General features: G+C 40.8%; 2 protein-coding genes across 2 annotated transcripts in view; one reads left to right on the top strand and one right to left on the bottom strand.

The window, feature by feature from the left end:
- Window positions 1-12,577: 12,577 nt before the first annotated feature.
- On the top strand, window positions 12,578-23,903 carry ERMN (ermin). The gene is made up of 3 exons (XM_073305522.1): window positions 12,578-12,985; window positions 13,375-13,467; window positions 21,290-23,903. Exons 1-3 carry the CDS (start codon window positions 12,739-12,741, stop codon window positions 21,781-21,783), a joined length of 834 nt encoding a protein of 277 aa, XP_073161623.1. The 5' UTR covers window positions 12,578-12,738; the 3' UTR covers window positions 21,784-23,903.
- GALNT5 (polypeptide N-acetylgalactosaminyltransferase 5) overlaps window positions 13,803-24,248 on the bottom strand; it is a 50,490-nt gene continuing 40,044 nt past the window's right edge. The window contains exon 11 of the transcript XR_012154260.2: window positions 13,803-13,851. The gene's annotated coding sequence lies outside the window, so the exon portion shown is untranslated. The remainder of the gene's footprint in view (window positions 13,852-24,248) is intronic.

Below are 24,248 nucleotides of genomic sequence, written 5' to 3'. Positions count from 1 at the left end.
AAATTTTCTGTCCTGCTTGCCTCTGGCTGCCTTTTGTGTGGGTTAGGCTTGCTATGAGCACAATTACTAGATCAGGTCTCACAGGTAAGCTAGGCAGAGGAACACCTAGTTTGAGCAACCTGACAGGGCTTAGGCCTGAGTGAGGACTTGGAGCAGTTTGTTAGTGCGGGGTGGTGTCAGGACTTAGGTGGCTTTGAACATGCCCACCATAGAAATTTAGGTGCCTGCAAGGTTAGGTAGCTGCTGAATGGTGGTTTTGTGAATGTCAGTGGCACCTAAAGGTTGGACTTAGGCACTAACGGAGAACTCAGGTACCTAAGTCCCTTTGTGAATCTAATCCCAGGTTCTCTTTTCTCTCGTTGCTTCAGGAGTGTCATTTACGAGACAAAAGGGGGGTAGATAAAATTGTCCCCCAAGACTTGGGTTTGGTTGCTGGAGTAAAAAGTTTAAACAAGCACAGGTAAATGTCTTGTCCTACTGTTCAGCTGTAGTGTCCCTGATCTTACCAGATCTCACTGAGCCTACTTGTTGTCCATATTGCTACCTTGCTTAAATAGCACTAATGACCCCCAGAAGGCTTTGCTCAGAGCCAGCCCTAGACCAAATGAGGGCCACAGGCGAGGAGTGTCTTCGGTGCTCCCCTCCCATTTGTTAAGATTTGACTACCTTCTTTTTTATTGCATTTGAAGCCTATTTTATGACTTTGATGTGCGATTTGCATGCATGATTTATCACTGTCATATAAGACGATAAATTTGAATGCTAGGATCTGAAAATCTGTATTTATTCATTTCTTATAAAAGCAAACAAAAATTCATTTTCTTAAGCTTATAGAAACTTTTTAGACTAACTGAAATGTAACTAACATCAAGCAATTGAACTGTTCACCAACATTGGGTGGACCCAGTATTAATTAGTATTACAGTACGTGACAGCCTTAGAATGTTAACCCTGTCCTTTAGTTCCAAAGGTGCCTTTTCTTGCCTTTGCCCTCGCAAACTGAAACAGTATCAGAGAAATCCAAAGACTGGCCACTGGCATTTTCAAGCGATAAAATAGCAAGCGATATCACTCTCTGATAGGCAATTGTTCACTGAAGTTATGTCTTAATGGATCTGAGCTTTGAAAAGCTGCGCTCACCAGTTGCAACTCCTGAGCAGCAGCATGAGCTGAATCCTTAAAGCTATCCACATATTAGGAAAAGTGTCCTTCAGCTCTGCATCATAAATCATCAATGGCTATTCGCCAGGATGGGCAGGAATGGGGTCCCCACCCTCTGTTTGCTAGAAGCTGGGAATGGGCAACAGGGGATGGATCACTTGATGAGTACCTGTTCTGTTCATTCCCTCTAGGGCAGCTGGCATTGGCCAATGTCGGAAGACAGGATACTGGGCTAGATGGACCTTTGGTCTGACCCAGTATGACCATTCTTATGGCAATAAATATGTCTCATTGATTGCTATTAATGCATAATAATTATGTTTCAGAGCAATCAGTTATGCCTCAAATGGAGGCTTATGAAGCCCTTTAAGTGGGTACCAGGAACAGCTAATCAGCATGCTCCTAAGTCACTCTGTGCCATTATGGTGGGGAAAGCCAGCTTAACCAGCATCCTAAGAATTACACCAATGTGGAGGAATCCCTGGGTGACACAGGGCTGATGCAGTGGCAATGTGCCACCCTTTCTCTTGACCTTTGGCCTGATGGGCAAAGCTAGAGAAAAGGGCAGGGCATCAGTGCACTATGGCAATCTCTACCTAATGGAGTTGTCCCTTGGGTCCATCAGAAAACCAAAATCCTCCTATCCTGCAAATAGGTTCCGAAGTGTAAAAGAGAAGTAATGGGGGAGAGAATGGAGAAAATATGTGATGCAGCAAAATGATCTGCGCTGAGACCATTTCATGAGGAAAACCACACTTTAAAGCATGTTGAACAGATGAAAAAGTAGTGTGGTGATCCAGGCGGCACTGGAGAAGGAAAGCTTTAAAGTCTGAAACAAAGAAAGAAGGAAAAGGAATAACCAAAATGGAGCAAACAGAGTGAAGAGGGAGTGGAAGATTTTCAAAACTGAGGGGGGATGGAAAGATTGAGGAGAGGATGTTAAACACAGGCCAGATATCCCCTGAATGGCCATGGCCTCCTGCAGAAACTGAGAGAGACAATGGAATTTCCAGCCCATCATTCCGAAGAAGGCACCTTGAGGTAAGGGAAAGCCTGGGCCTATTGTGACCCAGTGGAGAGACTTAGCCCAGTCTTCATCGCCTGGGACTCTTTGAGCATAAGGGAACAGGGCTGGTTAAGTTCTCTCTGCCCTGCTGATGCTAGAGCAGGGACATGCTACTTGATAGCAGTGAAACTCAGCAGTGGAACTTTGCTTTGAGTTTCTGAGTTCACCCAAACTGAACCTCACAGTAAACCTTCATGGGTGCATACCTGTGTGAACCCCAAATCACCCTTACTTTTGCAATAGATGGCTGCAGAAATGCACTAATATTTCATTTCAAAAGCCTACTGTATATCTGTAGGAATTGTAAAAAAGTTAATAGGAAGAGGCTGGGATAACTTCCGTTGAGTAAATTAAGATGCAGGAACTTTTTCCATTTTAGAGGAAACAATCAGCTTTTCACAGCCGAATCTATTAACTGCTCAGTGCCATGGTGACAGCACATTAGTGACACAGAGTGAGATGTCCCACTTAGAGGAGTTGCAATGAAATATTGATTCTCCTCTACTTTTATTATTGTGATACTCTCCAGAACACACAGTTTGGAGTAATTAAATAAAGCAGCTGAATCCACAGACCTCAAAGGCAATCTGTGATTTCATGTAGAGACAGGCTGGATGAAGGTGAATGTGGACCAGCAATCTAAATGTAATCTTTTCTGCTCTAATATGGCTGGAGATTTATTATGACCATTGAGTTTGAGTGAATTTTCCTCCGTTACACTTTGATGAATTGCATCTTAGTTAAATTCTTAAAGATAGGCTAAAAGAAGCTACATCTGTTTCTCACCATACAAAAGCCAGGGGTCACCCAATGAAATTAATAGACACCAGGTTTAATACAAATAAGAGGAAGACTTTTTTCACATAATGCTCAGTAATCTGTGGAACTCATTGCCAGGTGATGTTGTGATGGCCAAAAGTATAACTACATTCAAAAAAGAATTTGAGAAGTTCATGGAGGATAGGTCCATCAGTGACTATTAGCCAAGAGGGTCAGGGATGCAACTTCTGACTGTCAGAAGCTAGGATGGGAAGAGGGGGTGGATCACTTCTACTGCCTTATTCTGTACTCTCATCTCCCTGAAGCTCTGTTACTAGCCGCTGTTGGAGACAGGCTATTGGGCTAGATGGACCATTGGCCTGACCCAGTATGGCAGTTCTTATATTTTTACATCGACATCACAGTCTCTCAGAGGGGAAAACTCCAAGCACAGGGTTTCCATAGACAAATATCTTTACACTTGGAAAACTGAGTAGGTTGCAGGGGCGTGATATTCAGAAAGTTGCTGTTTTCCAAATGTATGGCCTGATCCAACCCCCATTAAAATTAACAGAAAACTTTCCATTGACACCTCTGAGTTGGGTCATTAGGAGACAGGTCTTCTGGGAGCACCAATCTAGATACTGGGGTAAACGCAGGTATGGTAAGTTTTAGCAACTGAGAGATGGGGTAGGATTCTTGTCTGGTGTTAGTGTCATTTCAGCAATCCCTGTCTCCCCGCTGCTAGAAACTCTTCCCAATTCTCTGGCCATTCACTCCCACTGCCAGTTCCCAGCCACACCCTCAGCTTGTGACCAGAAGTTGCAGTCCAGTGTCATGGTGGGAAGTGGGGGAAGGAAGGTCAGGGATGGAGCTGGTGAGGCTGTAGATTGGGCACTTCTGATGGGAGGTGGGCAGATACAAGTAGATCTCTTTTGGATTAGTGAGTGAATTGGCAAGGGATGGGCCGTAGGCAGGTTGGGGGTTGAGAGAAAATAAGGATTAAACTGGGAGACTGGTGGATCTCTTGTTGAGGGATGGATGAAGAGCTAAGGATGACTATCTGATGTACACTGTGCATTGTTATTTCTTAATATTTGGGCTTTGTGGAGCCAAGATCAGGGATCACTGAACCAAGACAGGAAAATCCCCTGAACACAAACTGAACCTATGGACGTACAGATAGGAATGATACAACAGATGTCCCTGATTCACTTAAAAAGTGGTGCTATTTCTCTTCTCCTCATTTTCCCAGGGTATATTCAGCAAACACAGATGAGGCATGTGCGGTAACATGCAAGATCTTTAAAACCTAGAGAGATTCACTGAAGAGCTGCTTTTAAGAACCTATCACAAAAACCAGAAATTGGGCTGGGGCGGGGGGAATTAATCGTAATCAGGTATCAAAGAATTAGCCAAAATATCCTTCTGATTAATTTTAATATCCCTGAAAGGAGTTTGTATTAATACCACTCTAAGGATTGGCTTTATGTTAGTAGCTGAAAGAGTACCACTTTCAGATTCCCATAGTGTCCTAGTACCTGACATAGTGTGGGGACTATTTCTGAAGTAAACAAATAGATTCAAAATACACCTATGGTAAAAACTCCCAGTAGAAAATGATGGGTGTAAAAAGATTTAAATGTAAACAGAGATCATTCAAACAGGGTTTTCATACAATAGTCTAATTCGGGGAAATGTGAATAAAGCAGAATTAATGTTGCCACCAACAAGTGGCACTAGTAAATAGCTAAATGTGCTACAATAGCCTTTTGCAAGAAACACAAAATGGCATCCCTATTGCATGGGACCTTTAAATCCAGGCTGAACTAAATACTAGGGAATGTACTGTAGGGAACAATCCTGCATAAGCTGGAGATGGGAAAGTCTTTTCTATTTCAAATGTCATTGACTGGAAAAGAAATATTTACGAGCAAAGAAAGCAGATTGGTTTCAAGGTGGAGAATGGCTTTCCCATTAAGTCAAATTGCCAGTTTAAGTACTGAGGCAAGCTTACCACAGATCCTGCTAGGTCAGCTAGAGGCCAGCTTCTTTAGGCTCACCTCGATAGATGAAAGGAAAATGAAGAGAGACAAAGTAGGTAACGTGAGGTAATATCTTTTATTGGACTGACTTCTGTTGGTGGATGTACAAGCTTTTGAGCTACACAGAGCTCTTTCAAGAGTTTTGAAAGCTTGTACTGTCCATCAACACAAGTTGGTTCAAAAAAAGATATTCCCTCATCCACCTTGTGTGTCTCATATCCTGGGATCAACATGGCTACAACAACACTGCAAAGGAAAGTGAAGAGCTCTTAGCTTACCTTGGTGTTCACCTTGTACACATACCTTTTGTACCAGTATAACTATGTCGGTTTGAGCTGTGATTTCTTACCAAACTAGTTATACTAGTACGACCCTTAGTGGCTACGGTTATACCAGTATAAAGGTGCCTTATGCCAGTGTGACTTATTCCCTTTTCCATACAAGCATAAACAATACCAGTATAAGGCACCTTTGCACCAGTATGACTGGTTATCCTCATGTGTGTGTGTGTGTGTGAGAGAGAGAGAGAAGGGGGGCATTGTGCGGCTTTAACTATCCTGGAAACCTTTGGGATGTAGACAAGCTCTTGGGAACTATCCCTTTAAAGTTCTGAGAGCTTCCTGAATTGTGCTGTGTTCCCTCAGTCTTGGCTGACGTCCATAGGAGCAGAGAGGGATGAGCACCTTGTCAGAATGGGCCCTTAATGCTGAATGTTTTAACTCCAGCTGGAACTGGAGTTTCTCTTTTCAATTAAATGACCCACCTTGATTATCACTACAAAAGGTTCCTTCCCTTTCCCTCCCCACGGCCCCGCTCTCCTGCTGGTAATAGCTCACCTTACCTGATCACTCTCCTTACAGTGTGTATGGTAACACCATTGTTTTATGTTCTCTGTGTATATAAAATCTCCCCACTGTATTTTCCACTGCATGCATCCGATGAAGTGAGCTGTAGCTCATGAAAGCTTATGCTCAAATAAATTTGTTAGTCTCTAAGGTGCCACAAGTCCTCCTTTTCTCTTTTCAATGGTTCACAAAGAACGACAGTGCAATGCTGAATAGATTTAAGAGGTGCTGCAATAAATGCTTTAGCTGGGAAGGTTAAAATATGATCTTGTCATTGCTTTGTCTGGGAGGACATGAAAGAGGAAGCTGAAGAATTTGTTCTTTGAATGAGAACAGTGTCTTCCTGACACAAATCCAGGATAATAGTGTGGGATAGTATCCTTTTGCTATTAGTCAGACTGGTGACAAGTAGCGATGGGTGAACTTTCAAATGGTTTTGGAAATTTAGCTAGACAAGCCCCACCAAACTCCTTTCTTTCTTTCTTTCTTTCTTTCTTTCTTTCTTTCTTTCTTTCTTTCTTTCTTTCTTTCTTTCTTTCTTTCTTTCTTTCTTTCTTTCTTTCTTTCTTTCTTTCTTTCTTTCTTTCTTTCTTTCTAACTGGTTTTATAATTAAGGAAATGCATACACTGTATGAATTGTCCATAGTGAACACTCAGATACTCACTTTTTCATTGAGCACATAGCAAGGATACAGTTATAAAGTGACTCTGTGATGATGTAGTATTGCATACTGTAAACGTGGCTCTGGGCCAAAGACAGAATTATTAATTTCCTCCTGGGTTTTGTATGGCACTTATCACTGTAGAATGTGAGTGCTTCACAAACATCAAAGCATATATCTTCGTCACAACTCTGTGCAGTAAAATGGTGATATTATCCGTATTTTAGAGATCAGGAACAGAGAGATTAAGGAGAAAATTGCCATAAGTAATCCATAATCTTCGGTGCCCAACTGAAGACACCTAAGGCCTAATTTTTCAAAGTACCATGCATTTTTATAGGCACTTTATGTTTAAAGTACACACCTTTGACTTCATTTGCAGTAGTAGTCATTCCTCAGCACTTCTGAAAATCAGACCCCAAGTGTCTCAAGTTGGGCACTGCTATTTCTTAGCTCTCTATGCATCATTAAGAATATGAAGAAAGTAAAGTTGCATTCCAAATAACCATGCTTACTAACTATGTCCAACATTCAAGGCCTAGCTATGGTCATGGTACCCTCTGTTAGGATCTGATGGCTTCTGCAGTGAAAGACAGGGAGGCCCACTAGAGGGCTCCCAAACTATTTGCAGGGATATTATCCAATTCCTATACACTACAGGCACCCAGAGAATGAGGAACACAGTTGGTGGCCACTTGTGAAAATTTTGGTGTAAGGTAATTTCCAAGCATCACATAGGAACTCTGTGGTAGAGGCAGGGACAGAATCCAATTCTCCAGAGTGGCATTCAAATGTCTTAATCACAAGATCATCCTTTCTCTGTCTCATTCCTTGCACACCTTCCAATTTCTGTAACAAACGAAGCAGGGGTCCTACAGACACCACCCTATTTCACTACACAACCCTGAGTCATTTCGTGAGCTCCACCCATGAGGCAGTGTGCACTGATTGAGGCAAGCGTCCAGAGGAAACAACAATATGTGATCATGTAATTAAACACTGTATGCATGCATACAAGGGGGCCAAATTAAGGTTGCATGGACAACTTTAATTCTAGCACTTCCTAAGTTTTGAGTGCTCAACTTTGCAACTTAACGTTCTTTTAAAGTAGTTGTAAAATATAATTCCCTATTTTATAAAAAAGCTAACTGAACAAAACAGAAAGTAGAGGGGAAGAAACGCACATTTTTCCAGTGAGTTCACAGTTATTTTCTGACAGCAGAAGAATGTTGAGATTCAGGACTCCTGGGTTCAATTCCAAGTTATGGAGAGAAGTTATGGAGACCTTCCTGTTCATATTTTCCCTCTCACCCATCGCCTGCCTCTGTTCTGCCATTGGCTCCTATTCCCCCTCCACAACTCCTGTTCCTTTCCCACTGTGCCTCTGACACCCCCCTGCCTATCCTTGGCTCCCTTACCTCCAACCTCTCTACATTTGAGTCAGGCTGCCAGGATTCTGACACTCAATGCACTGAGGAGACGATTTCTGTGCTTTCAGTTCTGGTGTCCAGTGACACAGCAGCCTCTGGCATCCATGAGAGGCAATTGCAGGGGAGATCTTGCTAGGCCCCTCAATGTCTTAAGTGGTGCAGGCTCATTCGTTCTATGGGGATGTGCATATACACATGGTTGGCACATGGGAGATGTGTGGCGAGGAGGTATGCTCAATGCGAGTGGAATTTTTGGAGAATTGAACTGCCAGCTTCTAATAAATCTTTTCTGAGCATGGGAAAACTGTTATTTTTTTTTTAGAGACTTATAATTTGGTTAAATTTGGGACAGAAAAAGACACATTCCAGACAATAGGGCAATTCCCATGTCAAATTTCACGTCCCTGTTCCAAATCATGGAGTTGCTAAAGCGTCTCCATGAAATGGTTATAAGCTTTGTTTAACATGGGCAAAACAACATATTTTCCCCAAACTTCATTCTTGGAAAAGGCTGACCTATTTTTGTTGAAACTTACAAAATCAGCCTGGGGCAGACAGCCAGCGCGGGAAAATTTCAGCCCAAACAGCTAAAGTTTGCAAAGATCTGAGCAAGTGAAAAATGGCTGTAAAATGGCAAGTGTTAGGCAACCTTAACTACAGAGGTCACTACCAGCACTGCTGAAAATAATAATAATAAAAATAATTAATAATAAAAATATACAGGAAATACTAAGCCACGAGGTTGGATTTCAGTAAGGATAGGAGTTTTGCAGTCAGTTAGAGAAGGAGTAAAAGGGCTTCCTAGAACTTTTAGAAACCTAGAAAAAGGTTTTTGTTTTTGGTTGAAAACTGGGACAAAAGTTTGGGTCAATTCTTGTTGAATCAGATATGGGTGCTCATTCCTAATATCAAACCTGTTGCTCTAATAAAAAATGTAGGATACTACAAAGATGCCAGTCGTGTTTCTAATGAAATGGCACACTGTGCTGCTGGGCTGGCCATTATTTCTATCAGACACAAACCTGTAGTCCTCTGACCAGTTGTGGTTATTATAGATACCCTGGAGCCCTTGGCAACGGAAGTGTTGCTAAATACCATGGTGACTGGCATCCTAGAGATAGATTAGATTAGTGGTTTTTAACCTTTTCCATATCAGGACCTCCCTCCCCAATACTCCCTCCCATTTAGCAATATGGGAAAGGTGATTGTAAACTTCTAACTCCTGTTTGTGACCCCAGGGTGAAAACCCATGTTATAACACAGTTCTGGTTAGAAGCATCTGGAGCAAGCCAATACTGGTCAAGCAAGCATTCTGCCGGGGGGGCAGGGGAGAGCCACAGTGAGCCAGGAAAACTCTTCCCTCTTCTCTGAGCTCAAGCACATGATTCAAAATTTTGCCATGTGGAAGCCACTGAACTTTGGTGTGGAAAAGGAGGTTATGATGTCAAGTTCCCATTTCTTCAAATAAAATAGGGAAGAGGTTATGCACTGAGCTTCCCTTTTATAAAGCTTGCAACTTTTACAGCCCTATCAAATATTTTTCTCACTTCCACCAGGATCCTCTTTGCTGCCAACTATTCCCAGCAAATTGAACAAGGTGCCCAGTTATCTTGAGGTGCAAAAGGCTGGATTCTAGTGACAAGGCCACTGTGTTTCCTATCATAGCTCAGGCATCATCCATACCAATACAGTGATACCAGTGTGACCCAGCTGCAAGAAATGATAGGTGTAGAGCTTTGAAGATATATTTTTTTTCTTGTAGCATGTCCTGTAAGAGAACAGAGAAAGAGGAAGGCCACCTCTATAGTTCCTTTCCAATCACAATGAACAAATGTTAAAAGGTGGGCAGAAGAAGACATGCCTGTAGTTTCGTCCATTAGTACAGAGAAGTACTGCTCTCCTGACAGCATACTTTGAAAACCAAGACACTGGAGATGCTCAGGTAAGCTCCATTTCTGCCTCCAGTTCAGTGGAGTTGCCCCATTAAGAGAAGCACTGGGAACAAGATTGACTGCCAAATAAGAACATGTCACATTTCATTGCCATAAATTAGAGCACTGGTTTAAGGAGGCCATTTGAACAAACATGAAGGTTCTTTTTAATTCCAGGGGTACAGCAGAGTATGATTTTAAATGACCTATTGCACTCTCAACCCATTTTCAAAGTATCTAATTTCTTTCCTTACAGCTACCTATGCCCACATTCAAGATTTTATACTGTAGCCATCTCTCATGAAAAGTTAAAACAATTACAAATCATTTACACCAAACTCATTTTTATGATACCACCTGATCTACTGGGATTTCACTGAGCCTCTCCTGCTCCACCAGCCTTGATTCCCTCTTCCTGTTTTGCCAAATTAGGCTCTCTGGCCTCTTGCAGCACACACACACCGGAAGGGCCACATCCAGCTGCAGACACAGACTGAAGTCAGCTCTGTGTGAGAGTACTCACCCAGCACTCACGTGCACACCCCTTTTGGGAGATAAACCCAAGATACTACTGTCTTGCACTGTAGAGAAAGATCTGCACAGCGCAAGCTCATAAAAATTCAGCCTCTCCCTCAATGTGGAGAGAGGTGCAGAGCTCCTTGCCCCCTACCCCCTACAGATATGAATTGCACAAACTGGGTTATGTTATAAACAAGAAATACGTTTATTAACTACAAAAAGTAAATTTCAAGTGATTATAAGGGATAGCAAATAGATCAAAGCAGATTACTTTAGTAAATAAACAAAAACCGCAAAATGAGCTTAACACACTACATAGGTAAGATATAAATTAGCAAATTCTCACCATGAGTGATAAACAGGCTGACAGATTCTTAAGACACAAGTTGCCTTGGCTTTCCCAGGTTTCCATACACAGGCTTAAAATCCTTCTAGCCTGGGACCATCACTTCCCACAATTCAGTCTTTGTTCCTCAGGTGTTTCCAGGTGTGTTGTTGTAGGGAGAGTGAGGTACCCTCCATCATGTCATTTCCTCCCTTTTTTATCTTCTCCCCACTTGCTGGAAAGCTCTTTTGCTGTGACCTGGGTCAAACAGTTCCCATTGTGTAGTGCTATCTCTGAGAGATTTCTATTGTACACAGTTCCTCGGGTAATCCTTGTGCTTGTGTGCATTTCCTCAGTAAGCCCTTAACATTGTTTGACCTTTTTACTGTCATACCTGAAATGCTGCTTGTGGTTGTTTTCAACCTCAGGACATGTTTCAGCAACACATATGTAGCCAAACTTCATAACTTCACATACGATGATAGCACATACAATCCAGTGAGCTATTACTGTCTAGCAGAGCAAAACATTTAGAATGACACCTCACAAGGCATACTTTGTATAAGACATATCCTAATTACACGACAGTGGTGAATATTGGGGTGTCAGGGTGTAACAGTACTGCTATGAAAAGACATTTAAAGTAGAAGATTTCATTCTTATGTAAACTTGGCTTCAGATGCTAGGTTTGTGGAAGAGACTGTGAGGACAAGTTCAGCTATGGGCAAAAATGCCTCTGTCACCCAGGACTGGCCAATTGCTTCCCAGTGAACTACAACAATGAGTTCACTCATTCTTTGTGAGTACTGTACCTTAGAAAAAATTTCTCAGACTCAGTTAGCTTGTAGGTCAGGTTGATAATCAGTGATGTACGTATTAGTCTCATGCCACTGCCCCTATTATATTCCTTTAACATAAGGAATATTATTGTTGCTGGGACTAAAACTTGGATTGGTAAAATGGGGAAACATTGTTGATATGTTATACTACGAGCCATGCTGTTTGTGGAGACTTTATCTTCGTTCTACTGGACATTTTTCCACTGCACATGGTAGCACTTAGAAATATCCTGTCATCTGGAGCTCTCTGCCTCATTGACTCACCTTCTCATTTCAAATCTCATCTCAAAATGTTTCTGTCCCTCTTGCCTGTCCTGCTGCTGTTGTTTTTCATTTTAATTCTCTGGTCTTATTTGGAAGTGCAAAATCTTGAAAGATGCTGAGTGCTTGAAGCTTCCACTGAATTAAATGCCCAGACCTCTCATGGTTTAGCCCTATCTCTGTAAAGCATTTTTGGACACAGTTGGCCTGAGTGATGCTGTACTAAAGAAAGTGGCATTATACTGTATTGTATGCAAAATATGTGCACTTTTAAAACAAGCTAGTTTATTTCTTACCAAATAGAAAATGAAGCCATTGTCTGACCAACAGCATTTCAAGGTTTACCGGAACATAAACCTGGTTGGGAATGTTAAGCTGGTTACACATAACTAATATGAATAAAGGTGGTCACTCACTATGGCTTAAAGATTTAGAACAATTGTTGCTCCTGTTACAAGGCAAACGCACAAAGAGCCATTGTGATAAGAGTACAAAATCTCTGTTTATTACCATGGGGCTGACATGCTGAAAGACCCGCTCTGCATGCCAGCACAAAAGCTTTGTTGCTTCAGATTGTTTGTTTATGTAAATTAAAATGGTTCATTTAATTATGCAACTGGAAGACTCTAAGCAACAAGCAAGGTGCTGATTGGATAGTTTTGTAGAAGGGGACTGCTGGCAAATCCTAGACAAATCCTGACATTGTTACTCTGTTTTCTGCTTTGCTATAACGCCTTCAGAAGAAGAGAAACTTGTTGACTATTCAAGCGGGGGAGGGAGAACAGTGAGAAAGGTAATAAGGTGTATAGCTTATTTTTTCTACAGTGGTTGTAGGATACTGGTACTTCAGTGGAAGTGTACGACCCAAAGGAATTAATTGGACACTACAGTAATCATGACAGAAGAAGTCCCAATTACATCTAGCATACTTGAGTACAATGGGAATGTACCACCTGAAAAAACTCAGCTGCAGGTCATTGATATTATTGATGAAATAGCAAAATCTGTTGGGACAGTTCCATGTGAAAATGCAGAAACCAGTCCTGAAGCTCCACTTAAAAAGGAAAATCAAGAGGATAACAAGAATTCAGTAGAGGACAACACAATATGTGGTGCTCTCGATGGGGAGAAGCAATGCGAAGGTAAAGTACAATACTGCTTCTTTTCAATTTGTTTGGGAAGAAAACCCAATCCTTTATTTTACATACAGCATAATGAATAATGGAATGTAATTTACATGTTATCAGAAACTCCACACACATGTATAGACATAAACCATGATAAGAGGTGATTCACAATCAGATATAAATTTGAACTAACAAGGAATGGAAACAATGAGAGAGAGAAATTATTAGCTGTCTACAGTATTGCTACAAGCATGGCAGGATGAAGTAAGAGCTCAAGAGATAAGCAGTTTTTAGTTCCCACTTATCATATACAGGTGACAGTATGTAACTATGAAAACTAGTCATCATCATTATTACTTACTCCCGTCATTAGTCACTTTCTCACTGTTTTGTGTCTTCTAAAGAAAAACAAGAGGAAAACAATGCAACTCTAGAGGAAGGATCAGCTGACATCCCTTCCGAGAACACTAGACCTGATGAAGAGAAATCAAGAGAAGGTAATGAGAAATGCTGTCTGATGTGTGGTATTTTGCTGATCATATGAACATAGGGATGGCTTTTGAAGAGAACAATTGCATGGGTATTTATTTTTCCAAATAACAAGCTAGGAAACTTATCCGAATCCTAATTCTGCAATGGGAAGTAAGTCACTCATGATTTATAGCACTGCTGAACCTTAGAAAACACCACTGGTACTGCAAGGTACAACGTGCCTGGATTAGCGTATCTGATTATAATGTTTAGAGAAGGGATTGCTATAGTTACCTTTCTTTTTCATTTATAAGCCCATCTAACTGTAATATCATTCATGTAGTATCTCCAGCTCTTTCCATACCAGCTTGCATGTGAATAGTAACCACCTCCTCAAATGCAGTATAGATCTATTTAGAAAAATATAGAAATATAACTCTGAAATATTTTTCACAGTTTTATCAATGTTAAAGTCAAGTGAGAGAATTACTATATGGAACTTTCAGGGATAGGTGCAGAAAAGCTGTATAAATAAATACTACCAAATATGGTAGCCTCAGAATCTGAGGATAATTACACTGGCTTTGATTAAGGAAAGGAACAATATATAAACATTTATCAGTGTCTACATTATATTTCATAGAAGCTCCATAGGTTTTGAGAAAGGAAATCATGATGGAAGCTTTTCCTTCTTAAGGTGACATCTATATTCCAACTGTGTTGCCTTACAAGTGTACAATAAAACCTAGTAAGTAATTTTTCACAGACTCCCCTCTCCCCAACGCCTACCCACAAGCACTTTATCTCTAAATTGCAGGCAGCTTTTTAGTACCTAACCAATTTAGCCTAATTAATACTTAGGACCCCACAGGCAAAATGTTGAATAGATCATTTGTTGCAACATCAGAGCGTCATTTAAAATAGAGATGTGCCAAATAGGACAAATAGGAGATACCCATCTAAATGTAGTCTGCCACCTTTGAATGGGAGAAGCAAGTATAGAATATGTCTTAAGGGAATATACAAACTACCTGTGATTAATCCAGCTGGCGACTGGATGTCACTGTTGCACTGTAAAAATACAGCGTAGGAAGAGGGTGAGATAGTTGGAAAACTGGTCTAATGGGCCTGTTTTGCCTCCCTCACTATATAGTTTATTCCCAAGGCTTATTAGAATCCTGGTTCCTGATAAGGGCCTGATCCTTCTCCCATTGACCTCATTGGCAAAACACCAGTAGATTTTAACAAGAACAGGATTGGGCCCCATATGAGCTACTTGTAGAATACCTACCCCAGTTGCATTGGCTCTTTTAACAGCTCTTTCTCAAGGCAAGGATACTTTGACCATACTGTTAAATTCCTCTTCTTCCCCCATCCACCCATAACAATCCTCTTACTTCATTTCAGTTTCCAGTGTCCTTCTTAGTCATTCCCCCAAGATCCCTAGCTATTTTCCTGTCAGTCATGGAGACCTCCTTTAGGTCTTTCTTCATTCTTCTGGTGGGTCAGTATTCTCTACTTCCATGATCTCTGCAAAGCAGAAAATCCAACTCTGATTATTTTTATAATGGAAAGTTTATTTTCCTGTTTGTTTTATTACTTTAGAAATATCAGATCTTGACTTCCTCCTTTTTTGGCTAGAGGGACAATTTTGAGTAAGATCTCTGGAGGACCTGGGTGGTGGTGGTATTAATTATTTTTTGTATTACAGTAGTACCTAAAGGTCCCATCTGTGATAAGGCTTCCCTTAAGCTAGATACTGTATAAATGCATGGTGAGTGACAGCCTGCCCTGAAGAGTCTGCAGTCTAGGTAGACAAGACAGACAAAGGGTGGGAAGAGAAAAAGAGGTACAGAAATATGAAGTGACTTGCACAAATTCACACATCAGGTCAGCAATGGAGCTGGAAATCAAAAGTAGAATCGAAAGTAGATCTCCTAACTTCCAGTCCAGTTACACTGCCTCCAATGAGGGTTACCTTCCATGAGGCTGAAACTGAGTTGCAGTTCTCTCATCTCAAGTGAGGGGGCAGGGACATTGAGGTAGAAGGGAACGTGCAAGCTTCAACAAGCCATTCCTAATTAGCTGTGAGACCATCTGCTGAGGTGTTAGCTTCCTTTGATATCACCAATCTAGGTCCTCCAAAAATCTTGCCAAAGTCTCTGGCAAAACAAGGGAAGTGGGGGAGGAGGGGCTTTAATAGTATGAGATCATGAGGTGAGGCCATCTTTCAACACTAAATGGCACAAACACAATGATGATATTCACTTTGCAGTTCCCCTTTATTTCAGATTCTCAGTGGGTACATCTACTACCATCCCACTGAAAGACCTAATGGCAAAGACAGTGCATGAATGATACATTTTCCAGTAGCTCCCAACTCTTTGTCAACACAATTCACCTTTAAAGGGCAATGACGATGGGCAAATCATCAGTCCCCATAACTCCTTTCTGAGCTGATTGTCCCCCTTCACCATGCTGGGGGGGGGGGAGGAGTATTCAACACAGAAATAACTTTAAACTAGCCTCTGTTTTATTCTACCTTCCCTCCTCTGAAATTCTTTCAGAAATTCCTGGTTCACTGATGATATCTCAGAATGTATCATTCTGTGACCTCACTATACTACGGCTTGCACAAATTTTAATGAGATTCCTGGTATTTATGATGCCAGATACTGTTACATCCTTTCCGAACCATAAAGAGGAAGAACAGTGGATACTATTCAAATATCAGCATTGGGTAATAGACACCACACAGTTACCACGTAGCTTCTTATTCTAATTATAAAGGGAAAGTGTGAAACTGTGTCTCAGATACCACCCTGTGGTAATTAGTAGCAAGTGCCCACTTTTTAACTGTGGCCATTGGAGCAAGAAGATTTCACAGGGGGGGGAAAAAGGCAATGTTAATTAAAACTTATTTCTTTGCTGAATGCTCCTCAAAGCCAGGTTATTGAGGCTTTCAGCACACAGAAACCAGTGCTTAACTGAGATTTCGTTTTAGCTTTATGTCTCACATTTAATGAATGAATGAAGGGTAGGCTGAATCTTAAGTGAACAGCCCACTGAAACTTGGGACTCATTTTCCTTTCTCTTGAAAATCTTTTATTTCTCCCTTATAGGTGTAAGGATCACAGATTTTAGTAATATCTGTTTTGCATGGGAAAAATAACAAAAACATAAAAATACCATATATTTGGAGCTAAATAAGATGACTTTAAATATCAGGCAAATGTCCCAAAGATGAAATCTATTAGACTGAGGAATATTTTTCTACAGACAGTTCCATTATCTTAGTTCTAGGGACTACTCCTTCTCTGGCAGAATTATATGGTCTAGATGACCTAATATGTCTCCACCTTCTGATTTCTGCTGATTCTTTGAGAGAAAATGCCTCATATTTCAGGGCATACACTGATTTAGAGTGGGGATCAACGTGGGGGTTCCCCAAATGGCAAAGTATAAAAATAGTGTTTCTTGAAGATTTTATTCCCTTGAAACAAGTGTAGGCAACGTTACAATTGCTGTTAGAAACCAGAGTAGATGAACCAATTGTCTGCACTAAACCAGTGAACATATGACAACTCACCATTTCCTAAGGAGAAATTAGCAAATTGTATATTCACTTATATTAATCCAATTCATTTAAAATTCATATTAATTCCAAAAGCTATTCCCGGAACTCCCACTTTTCTTGTCTTTTTAGTCTTTTTTTTCTTCTGTTTTTTAAATTTCTTTTTTTAAGCAAATTACATTTGGAAAAATGCCTGTCTGCTCTCATTGATACCATGAAGAAAACATTGTCTAAGTTGTTTTTAGAACATTATCCTGGAAGGGTCTTACTCTTATGAATGGATGAAGGCTAAAGTGCTGATAACCAGTAGTAGAGTATGTGTTAATGGGGCCAGAGCTACCAAAATTTCCTAGAACCCTAGGATGGACTCCTGCTTGATTCCATACTTCTGGGGTCTCACTGTGCTTTCCTATAGCCTCTCATAGGGTAAGAGAAAGCCTACTTGCTGCAAAATGCTGCTAAGTCTTTGTGCTGATTAGTGTGCAGCTTGCTGTGCTTGCCTTAGATGAGGGAATGAAATAAAAACCAGTCGATGCAGCCTAGGGATCTGCAGTGTGAGCCGACGCCTGAAGATGTAGGATGTTGTCTCCTCCAGATGGCAAAGCCCCCTTTCAAATTGGGGATCCACATCCAGCCTTAAATCACCACAGCTGGCCACAAGGGAAACGGTGTTCGCTCCTTTTAAGCTGCATTGTCTGACAGAATCAAGGATTAGAATGCAATGCTGTCTGGTCTGTCAGTAACACGTCCATAACTGAAGAGATAACATATCGTGCATCTACTGAACAATGGTTTGTTATGACTCATGGAATAAAATCTTTGCTGTGCCTCCTTGAGAATGGTGAGAATGATCAAGAACATTACTTTCTGATTCTTTATTGGCTGAAGGTCCCATACCAAAGATTTAAAAGGTATAAACCATGAGGTGACTCTAACTCATGACTGTGTCATTGTAGACCAACCCACAGGATTAGAGTCATAACTCTTTTTCTAAAACTTTCTCCTCCCCCACTTCCCTAAACTGAGCAGAACAGGAATGCAGAGGAGAATCTGGCCCTTAGGGCTGGATTGTTCTCTCTTACTCACATTGCCTAAAATCTTTCTCTTCAGTGAGTCTCATTTTTGGGGATACTCGCTATATAGTGTACTCAACACAAGTAAGGATATCACAATATGGCCTGTATTGAGGGAGAAATGGTTTTAAAACAAAATCCTATAGGTTTGAATATACAGGACTGAGCATGTGCAGCAGAAAAGTCTGGCGAGCTGTTAGCTGTGCACTTATAAAAATATTGTGGTTTTAAAAAAACACTCACAGCAAAGTTGTTTGGTTACAAGCTCATTTGTTGAAGCAGGAAGAGATTGCAAATGCAATAGGCTTAATAATGTTTGAGCACGATGTTGTTGAGCTTGTAAGTACCGCCAGCCACTTTGTTGTGGGTGAGGGAATTTGTAGCACATTTGTAACTCTTGATCCAGGAGTGGAGTGACACACTTTGCAGGAGAAGATGGTAGAACCTTCTCTCAGTGGAGGCAAACAACTGTGCAAGGAAGTGATGTCACACTGGTTCCATGTTCAACTATCTTGGAAACCCTGTCCGGATTGCTGCATATAATGTCCAGTGGAACAGACTAAGGGGGTTGTTATCTGAACAATGGAGGATGGGAACACAGCAAGCAGGCGTTAGCTGTGTAGTGAAGCTGTTCCTCTTTGGCTAAATAATTTGGAGTGAGGGGACTAGATACTAAGTTTCCCACCTCCTAGGTGAGTGCTCTACACACCAGGCCATCAAGTCATTCTCACCTGCGTTCTTTGGCCACCTACTCATAAAGTATTTAGCCAAAGTGAGCTAGCCTCAACTGGGGAGACTGAAGCTGCCCCCATCAGAATATCCCATAGCCCAGTGACTGAGGAGCTCATGTGAGAGGTGACAAATTCCTGTTCAAATCCTGTTCTCCTCATCAGGCAGAGGGGGGACTTGAATCAGAGTTCTCCCACAAGCCAGGTGAGTAACCTTACCTCTGGGCTAAAAGTTATGAGAGAGGTGGTCCTACTTCAGCCATTTTGTGTGGAGTTAGGCAGCGTCTGAGCATGCCTACTGGATCGGGACCTACAGATGAGCTAGGCGGTAGAGCACGTATCTTCCCTCAGTTTGTGAATCACACTGGAGCTTAGGCGTTCAGATGTCTAGACCTAGACAGCAGTGCACATGCCCAGAGACAGAAATTTAGGCACGTAGGGAATTTGTACAGTTGAAATGTAGGTGCTGAGTGAGTATAGGTGCTTACAGGGTTAGGTAGCAGCTGAGCTGGGTTTTTGTGAATATCAGTAGCCCCGAAATCTGGGATTTAGGAGTCTGAACTGACAGTTAGGCACCCAAGTCTTTTTGTGAATCTAGCCCCAAGAGTTTTGGTTAACTATGCTCAAGATAATTGAGGTTGACTTTGGTGCTAGCTTAGCTGATGAAGCCTGTAGAGCTTGGCAGCTCAAGCCACAAACCAAATAGCTCTGGAATTATCTTTTCTGTAACAATAAACATGCAAAAAAGCAAAACAACTCCCCACCCCATACCTCCAGTCTAAACAAATCCAGCAATCTTCCCTCTGCCCCATACATGTTATGTTAATGCAATATTAATGGCACAAGATTGCCTCATAAGAGCATGGGCTGCATTAGTTCCTTGCACTGTTGGAAGAATATGGCAGGCCAGCATGCCCATCCTAGAGAGAGGGTAGAAAGGCTCCCTGTGCCCTTTCTCACCCAGCACTCCCATGCAGGAGCCGACCCACCATTTGACCCTAACATTGTGACCGTGTTGACATTAAAAGAGAAACTATGGCCCATGACACCCTTTTCAATTTTCTAACTTTTTGACATTTCCTGACTTTTGAGATCTTGATTTCAGGACCTTTATATTGCATTAAGACTGATTATTTACATTAGCCATAACAAACCTTGGCAAATCATTCACTATATTTAGATATGCTGTCACATCATGTCACAAGCCATTACTTTCCAACATCATGAAGGCGCACAAATTGATATTATTTATCACATCTATAATGGTATAGATGTGCATAGCCCTTTGCAAAACAAGTAAGTTCGTGATCTGTGCCCTAAAGAATTTACAATTGAAGGGCCCAATTCTGGCTGTGGTCCCATTCATGTCAATTAGTGATGCCTGCGAGCACTAATACCTAGTAATAAGAATTTGCAGAATCTCGCTCTAAACTGAGACTAGAAGGAGACAATAGGACAGGGAGGGGCTGGGGTTTGAAGTGATTGAAGACAATATGAACACAAGGTTACTTGGGAGAGTACTGCATGCAGTTGGGGGGTTTGAACCATGTGGTTCATTTATTTTAACTAGATAGTCGTATGCAGGTGTGTACATACAAACACCACTCCTTGAAGAAGGAAGTTGTTATGATTTGCATCACAGTACAATACAAGAAGGATGTGGAAAAATTGGAAAGAGTCCAGCGGAGGGCAACAAAAATGATTAGGGGACTGGAACACATGACTTATGAGGAGAAGCTGAGGGAACTGGGGATGTTTAGTCTATGGAAGAGAAGAATGAGGGGGGATTTGATAGCTGCTTTCAACTACCTGAAAGGGGGTTCCAAAGAGGATGGCTCTAGACTGTTCTCAGTGGTAGCAGATGACAGAACAAGGAGTAATGGTCTCAAGTTGCAGTGGGGGAGATTTAGGTTGGATATTAGGAAAAACTTTTTCACTAGGAGGTTGGTGAAACACTGGAATGCGTTACCTAGGGAGGTGGTAGAATCTCCTTCCTTAGAAGTTTTTAAGGTCAGGCTTGACAAAGCCCTGGCTGGGATGATTTAATTGGGGATCGGTCCTGCTTTGAGCAGGGGGTTGGACTAGATGACCTCCTGAGGTCCCTTCCAACCCTGATATTCTATGATTCTATGGTATAGAGGAGGACACTGGTAAAAACCACAAATTGGTACAAATAGTTATTCTAGGTACAAAACCCACCAATGGGCAGGTTGTTATAAACAAAGAAGGTGTGGTGGCATATCTGAGTGTTCATGGTGATAGAAAATCCAGCCTCAAGATGTAGTTAGCTCCTGACGCATAGTCCTGTTCTGGAAAATGGTTGCTCAGTTTATCCTGCACTTTCATGGTGGTGGGGATCTGCATATGTAAGCTATGGAAATCCAGACTAAAATTCAAATGCAACTTTAACATATTGCAGGATAAGAAATCCCTGTCCCATACTTTATCCGAAACTAATTGGTTTTTGCTACAGGGCCCTGTGAGGAGATTATTCCTGTAAGCACCAAAGAATGTGAAATAACTAGACAGGAAGAAAGGAACACAGAGCAACCTCAGGAAGAAACAGCTACTCATGCTAATGAGGCCGAGGAGTTCCAGACAGCAGGAGCCCAGGAAGAAGCGAGGATGCTTGAATCCAAGGAGCAAAATAAAGCTGATACACAATTAGAAGAAAGAGAGAATGTGGAAGAGGAGGAGGAGGAGGAAGTGCAGTTGATAGAAAGCAAGAAAGAAAATGGTGGGGAGTCTCCTTTAAAGAACCAAGAAAGTAACAGGGAGGAATGCCCTCCTACCAGCCCCAGTTTTAACTTCCAGCCTGAGAAACCTGAGGAGCAGCCAGGCTCAGGGAAAAAAAATGATATCTCCAGACATAGTTATTCTAGATACAATACAATCTCCTACCGCAAGATCAGAAAAGGAAACACTAAACAAAGAATTGATGAATTTGAGTCCATGATGCATTTATAAACTGAGGTGGGGAATTTGCCTCAGAGAGTTCATTTTGTTTTCCAAGACGTATCGCTTCATGTCATATCAAGTCATCATTTTTCCTTTTTGTATGTAATTTCATAATACACGGTGCAAATTTAACCTCCGTATTTCATTTTGAAATCATACAGAAGCATCCATAGGAGAGAAATAAAATCAACAGTTTGCTAAATATAATACAACCTGATTTAAAGTTTATCCATCCCCGTCTCCCCTATCCTTTTTTTGTAACAAGATTCAGGCACTAGAAATTTTTGAGCTAATTGGAAATTCTGTAGCTGCATGCAGCAGAAAATGATCCACGCCATTTGCCATTCTGGTAATTAGTTGGCAGCAGAACACTTCCAGTAAAACTAGAGAGTGCAGTAACGATAATAAAAGAGAGAACTGTTTGCAACAGCAATGCTCTCTGTTTTGAAATCTGTTTATGTTGATGTCTTATGGTGCACTAAAGCCGCCTTGCGCTATCACCAGTCTGTTTCCACTTTGTGCTGATGGAATAGAGGGCTAATTGCATAAGCATGTAAATATAGATTAACAGAAGATAAGCACATAACGTTTCATTTAACAAAGCAATAAATCCACAAAGTTTCCTCTTCTGACCCACACCCTTGTAGTGCTCCTTAATATAGATCTTTAATCTGGAATGCACTGGTGTAATTACAAACAGTTACATTCAGCATCTAATACCATTAGTATCATCTGAGGGCACCTCTTAATTTTTGGGTCTGAATGGCTGGCACCATATATAATTCATTTTGTAAATGTTGGCATTTGCTATTAAAATGTTCATGTTTCAATTAAACTCATTCTTGGGTTGATATATTCTGAATCTTTAGGAAATAGAGAATACTATATTACTTCAGATCTGCACTAAATGGTTTCATTACCGTAATAGATATTTTTGTTTCAGTCCATATATTTTAGTTAATATGATTAAGTTAAATGTAAAATGAATACAAAAAAAGTTAACATAATGTTAAGCTATATGAGAATATCTCTAGTAACTAAAAGCAGCCCCTTTTTGGTAAGTATCTTTTCCCCTTTCCCAAAGCATCACTTTGTAATAAAATTCCTTCCTCAGTAGCCTGTGTCAGCTGTAGTCAGAGTGTCACCAGCTACTGTGGGAGGAGATTTAATTGTTTTCAATTCAGAGTTTACATGAATATTATCTCTCTCTCTCTCTTTCAAAAAAAAAAAAAAAAGAGAAAAAAGAAAGCATGCTGGCTAAACATGATGTGAATGGTTAATTTATCCAATAGCAGCTGTGCCAACTAATATCCATACAGCCCATATGTATCTTTTGTGAATCTTCCATCAGTTACTGGTAAATTAGGTAATTGCATAGATACTGTACCATACAAATTGGAGGTCAGCATTTTATACACACACACACACACACACATATATATATATATATGGCATATATCACGTGTTTGTGTCTCTCTGTCTACCTGATAAAAACCCACAACACTGAAAATCAGTACTCTTCAAATGCTGCCATTTTGATCCAAGTTTTTCTCACAACATTTCTTATCCGTTTTAAAAATACTCAATATTCTTAAAACGCAGCTTAAATCTCAGATCGTAGTGAGATTTTCAAAACCAGGCACATTTGAAGCATCAGCTGTTTTAAGTCTCCTGAGCACATTTCACTATATGTGTAAACTCTTGAATAACTACAGTATGCATGAGCTGACATTGTTCTAATGTTTTAAAGAAAAATTCACCTTGGGCTGAGACAAGCTTGGCAAATTTCATCTTAGAAGGAATTTGTTTGGGAAAGTGGTCAGCAACGGAACAAGAGTGAGGGAGGAGGTTAGAAAGGAAGCTGGAACTCAGTGTTAAAGACAGGGGAATCTACCATACCTCCTAGAATAATAGGCTCTTTTAATAACTAGTTTTACATTTTCAGCAGCACCAAATATTGTTTTGAATTTTTCTCCTACATAAAAGACAATTATGTATTGGCTATATGTAACAACAACAACAAAAAAAGACAATTCTTCATTGTACAAACAAAACATAGTCCTCATTGTACTATTCAGCCTTGTTTATTTGCTCTTTGTTTTGTGAAAACCCAGTGGTTAGCTCTTATTAAGTTGTATTGCTGTTTTATTAAAAAAATAAAATGAACCAGACTACATTCCTGGACATTCAAGTGAGAATTACTTATTTTTTTTTAAAGTATTTCATTGCTGGGCCTGACTTTCAGTGGTGCTGAGCACCTGTAACTTTAATTGACTTCTGAAGTTGTGGTTGAAAAGCATTTCTGAAGAATCAGATCCCATCAAGTTCACCATCTGCAATTAACTGGCTTATGAAAGATGCTAGATAAGCACCCCTGGAGAATGAAGCTGATTATCCACTGAACAGGTACAGCATGGACATAAGCAACGTGAGTTTCCCCACATTGCCCCACCAATGTGTCTCAGTCCTGTCCT

The sequence above is a fragment of the Lepidochelys kempii genome, chromosome 11 (assembly GCF_965140285.1).
Source record: "Lepidochelys kempii isolate rLepKem1 chromosome 11, rLepKem1.hap1, whole genome shotgun sequence".
Classification (NCBI taxonomy): Eukaryota; Metazoa; Chordata; order Testudines; family Cheloniidae; genus Lepidochelys; species Lepidochelys kempii.
The sequence above is the reverse complement of the archived record's forward strand: the minus strand, read 5'-3'. Positions and strand labels throughout refer to the sequence as shown.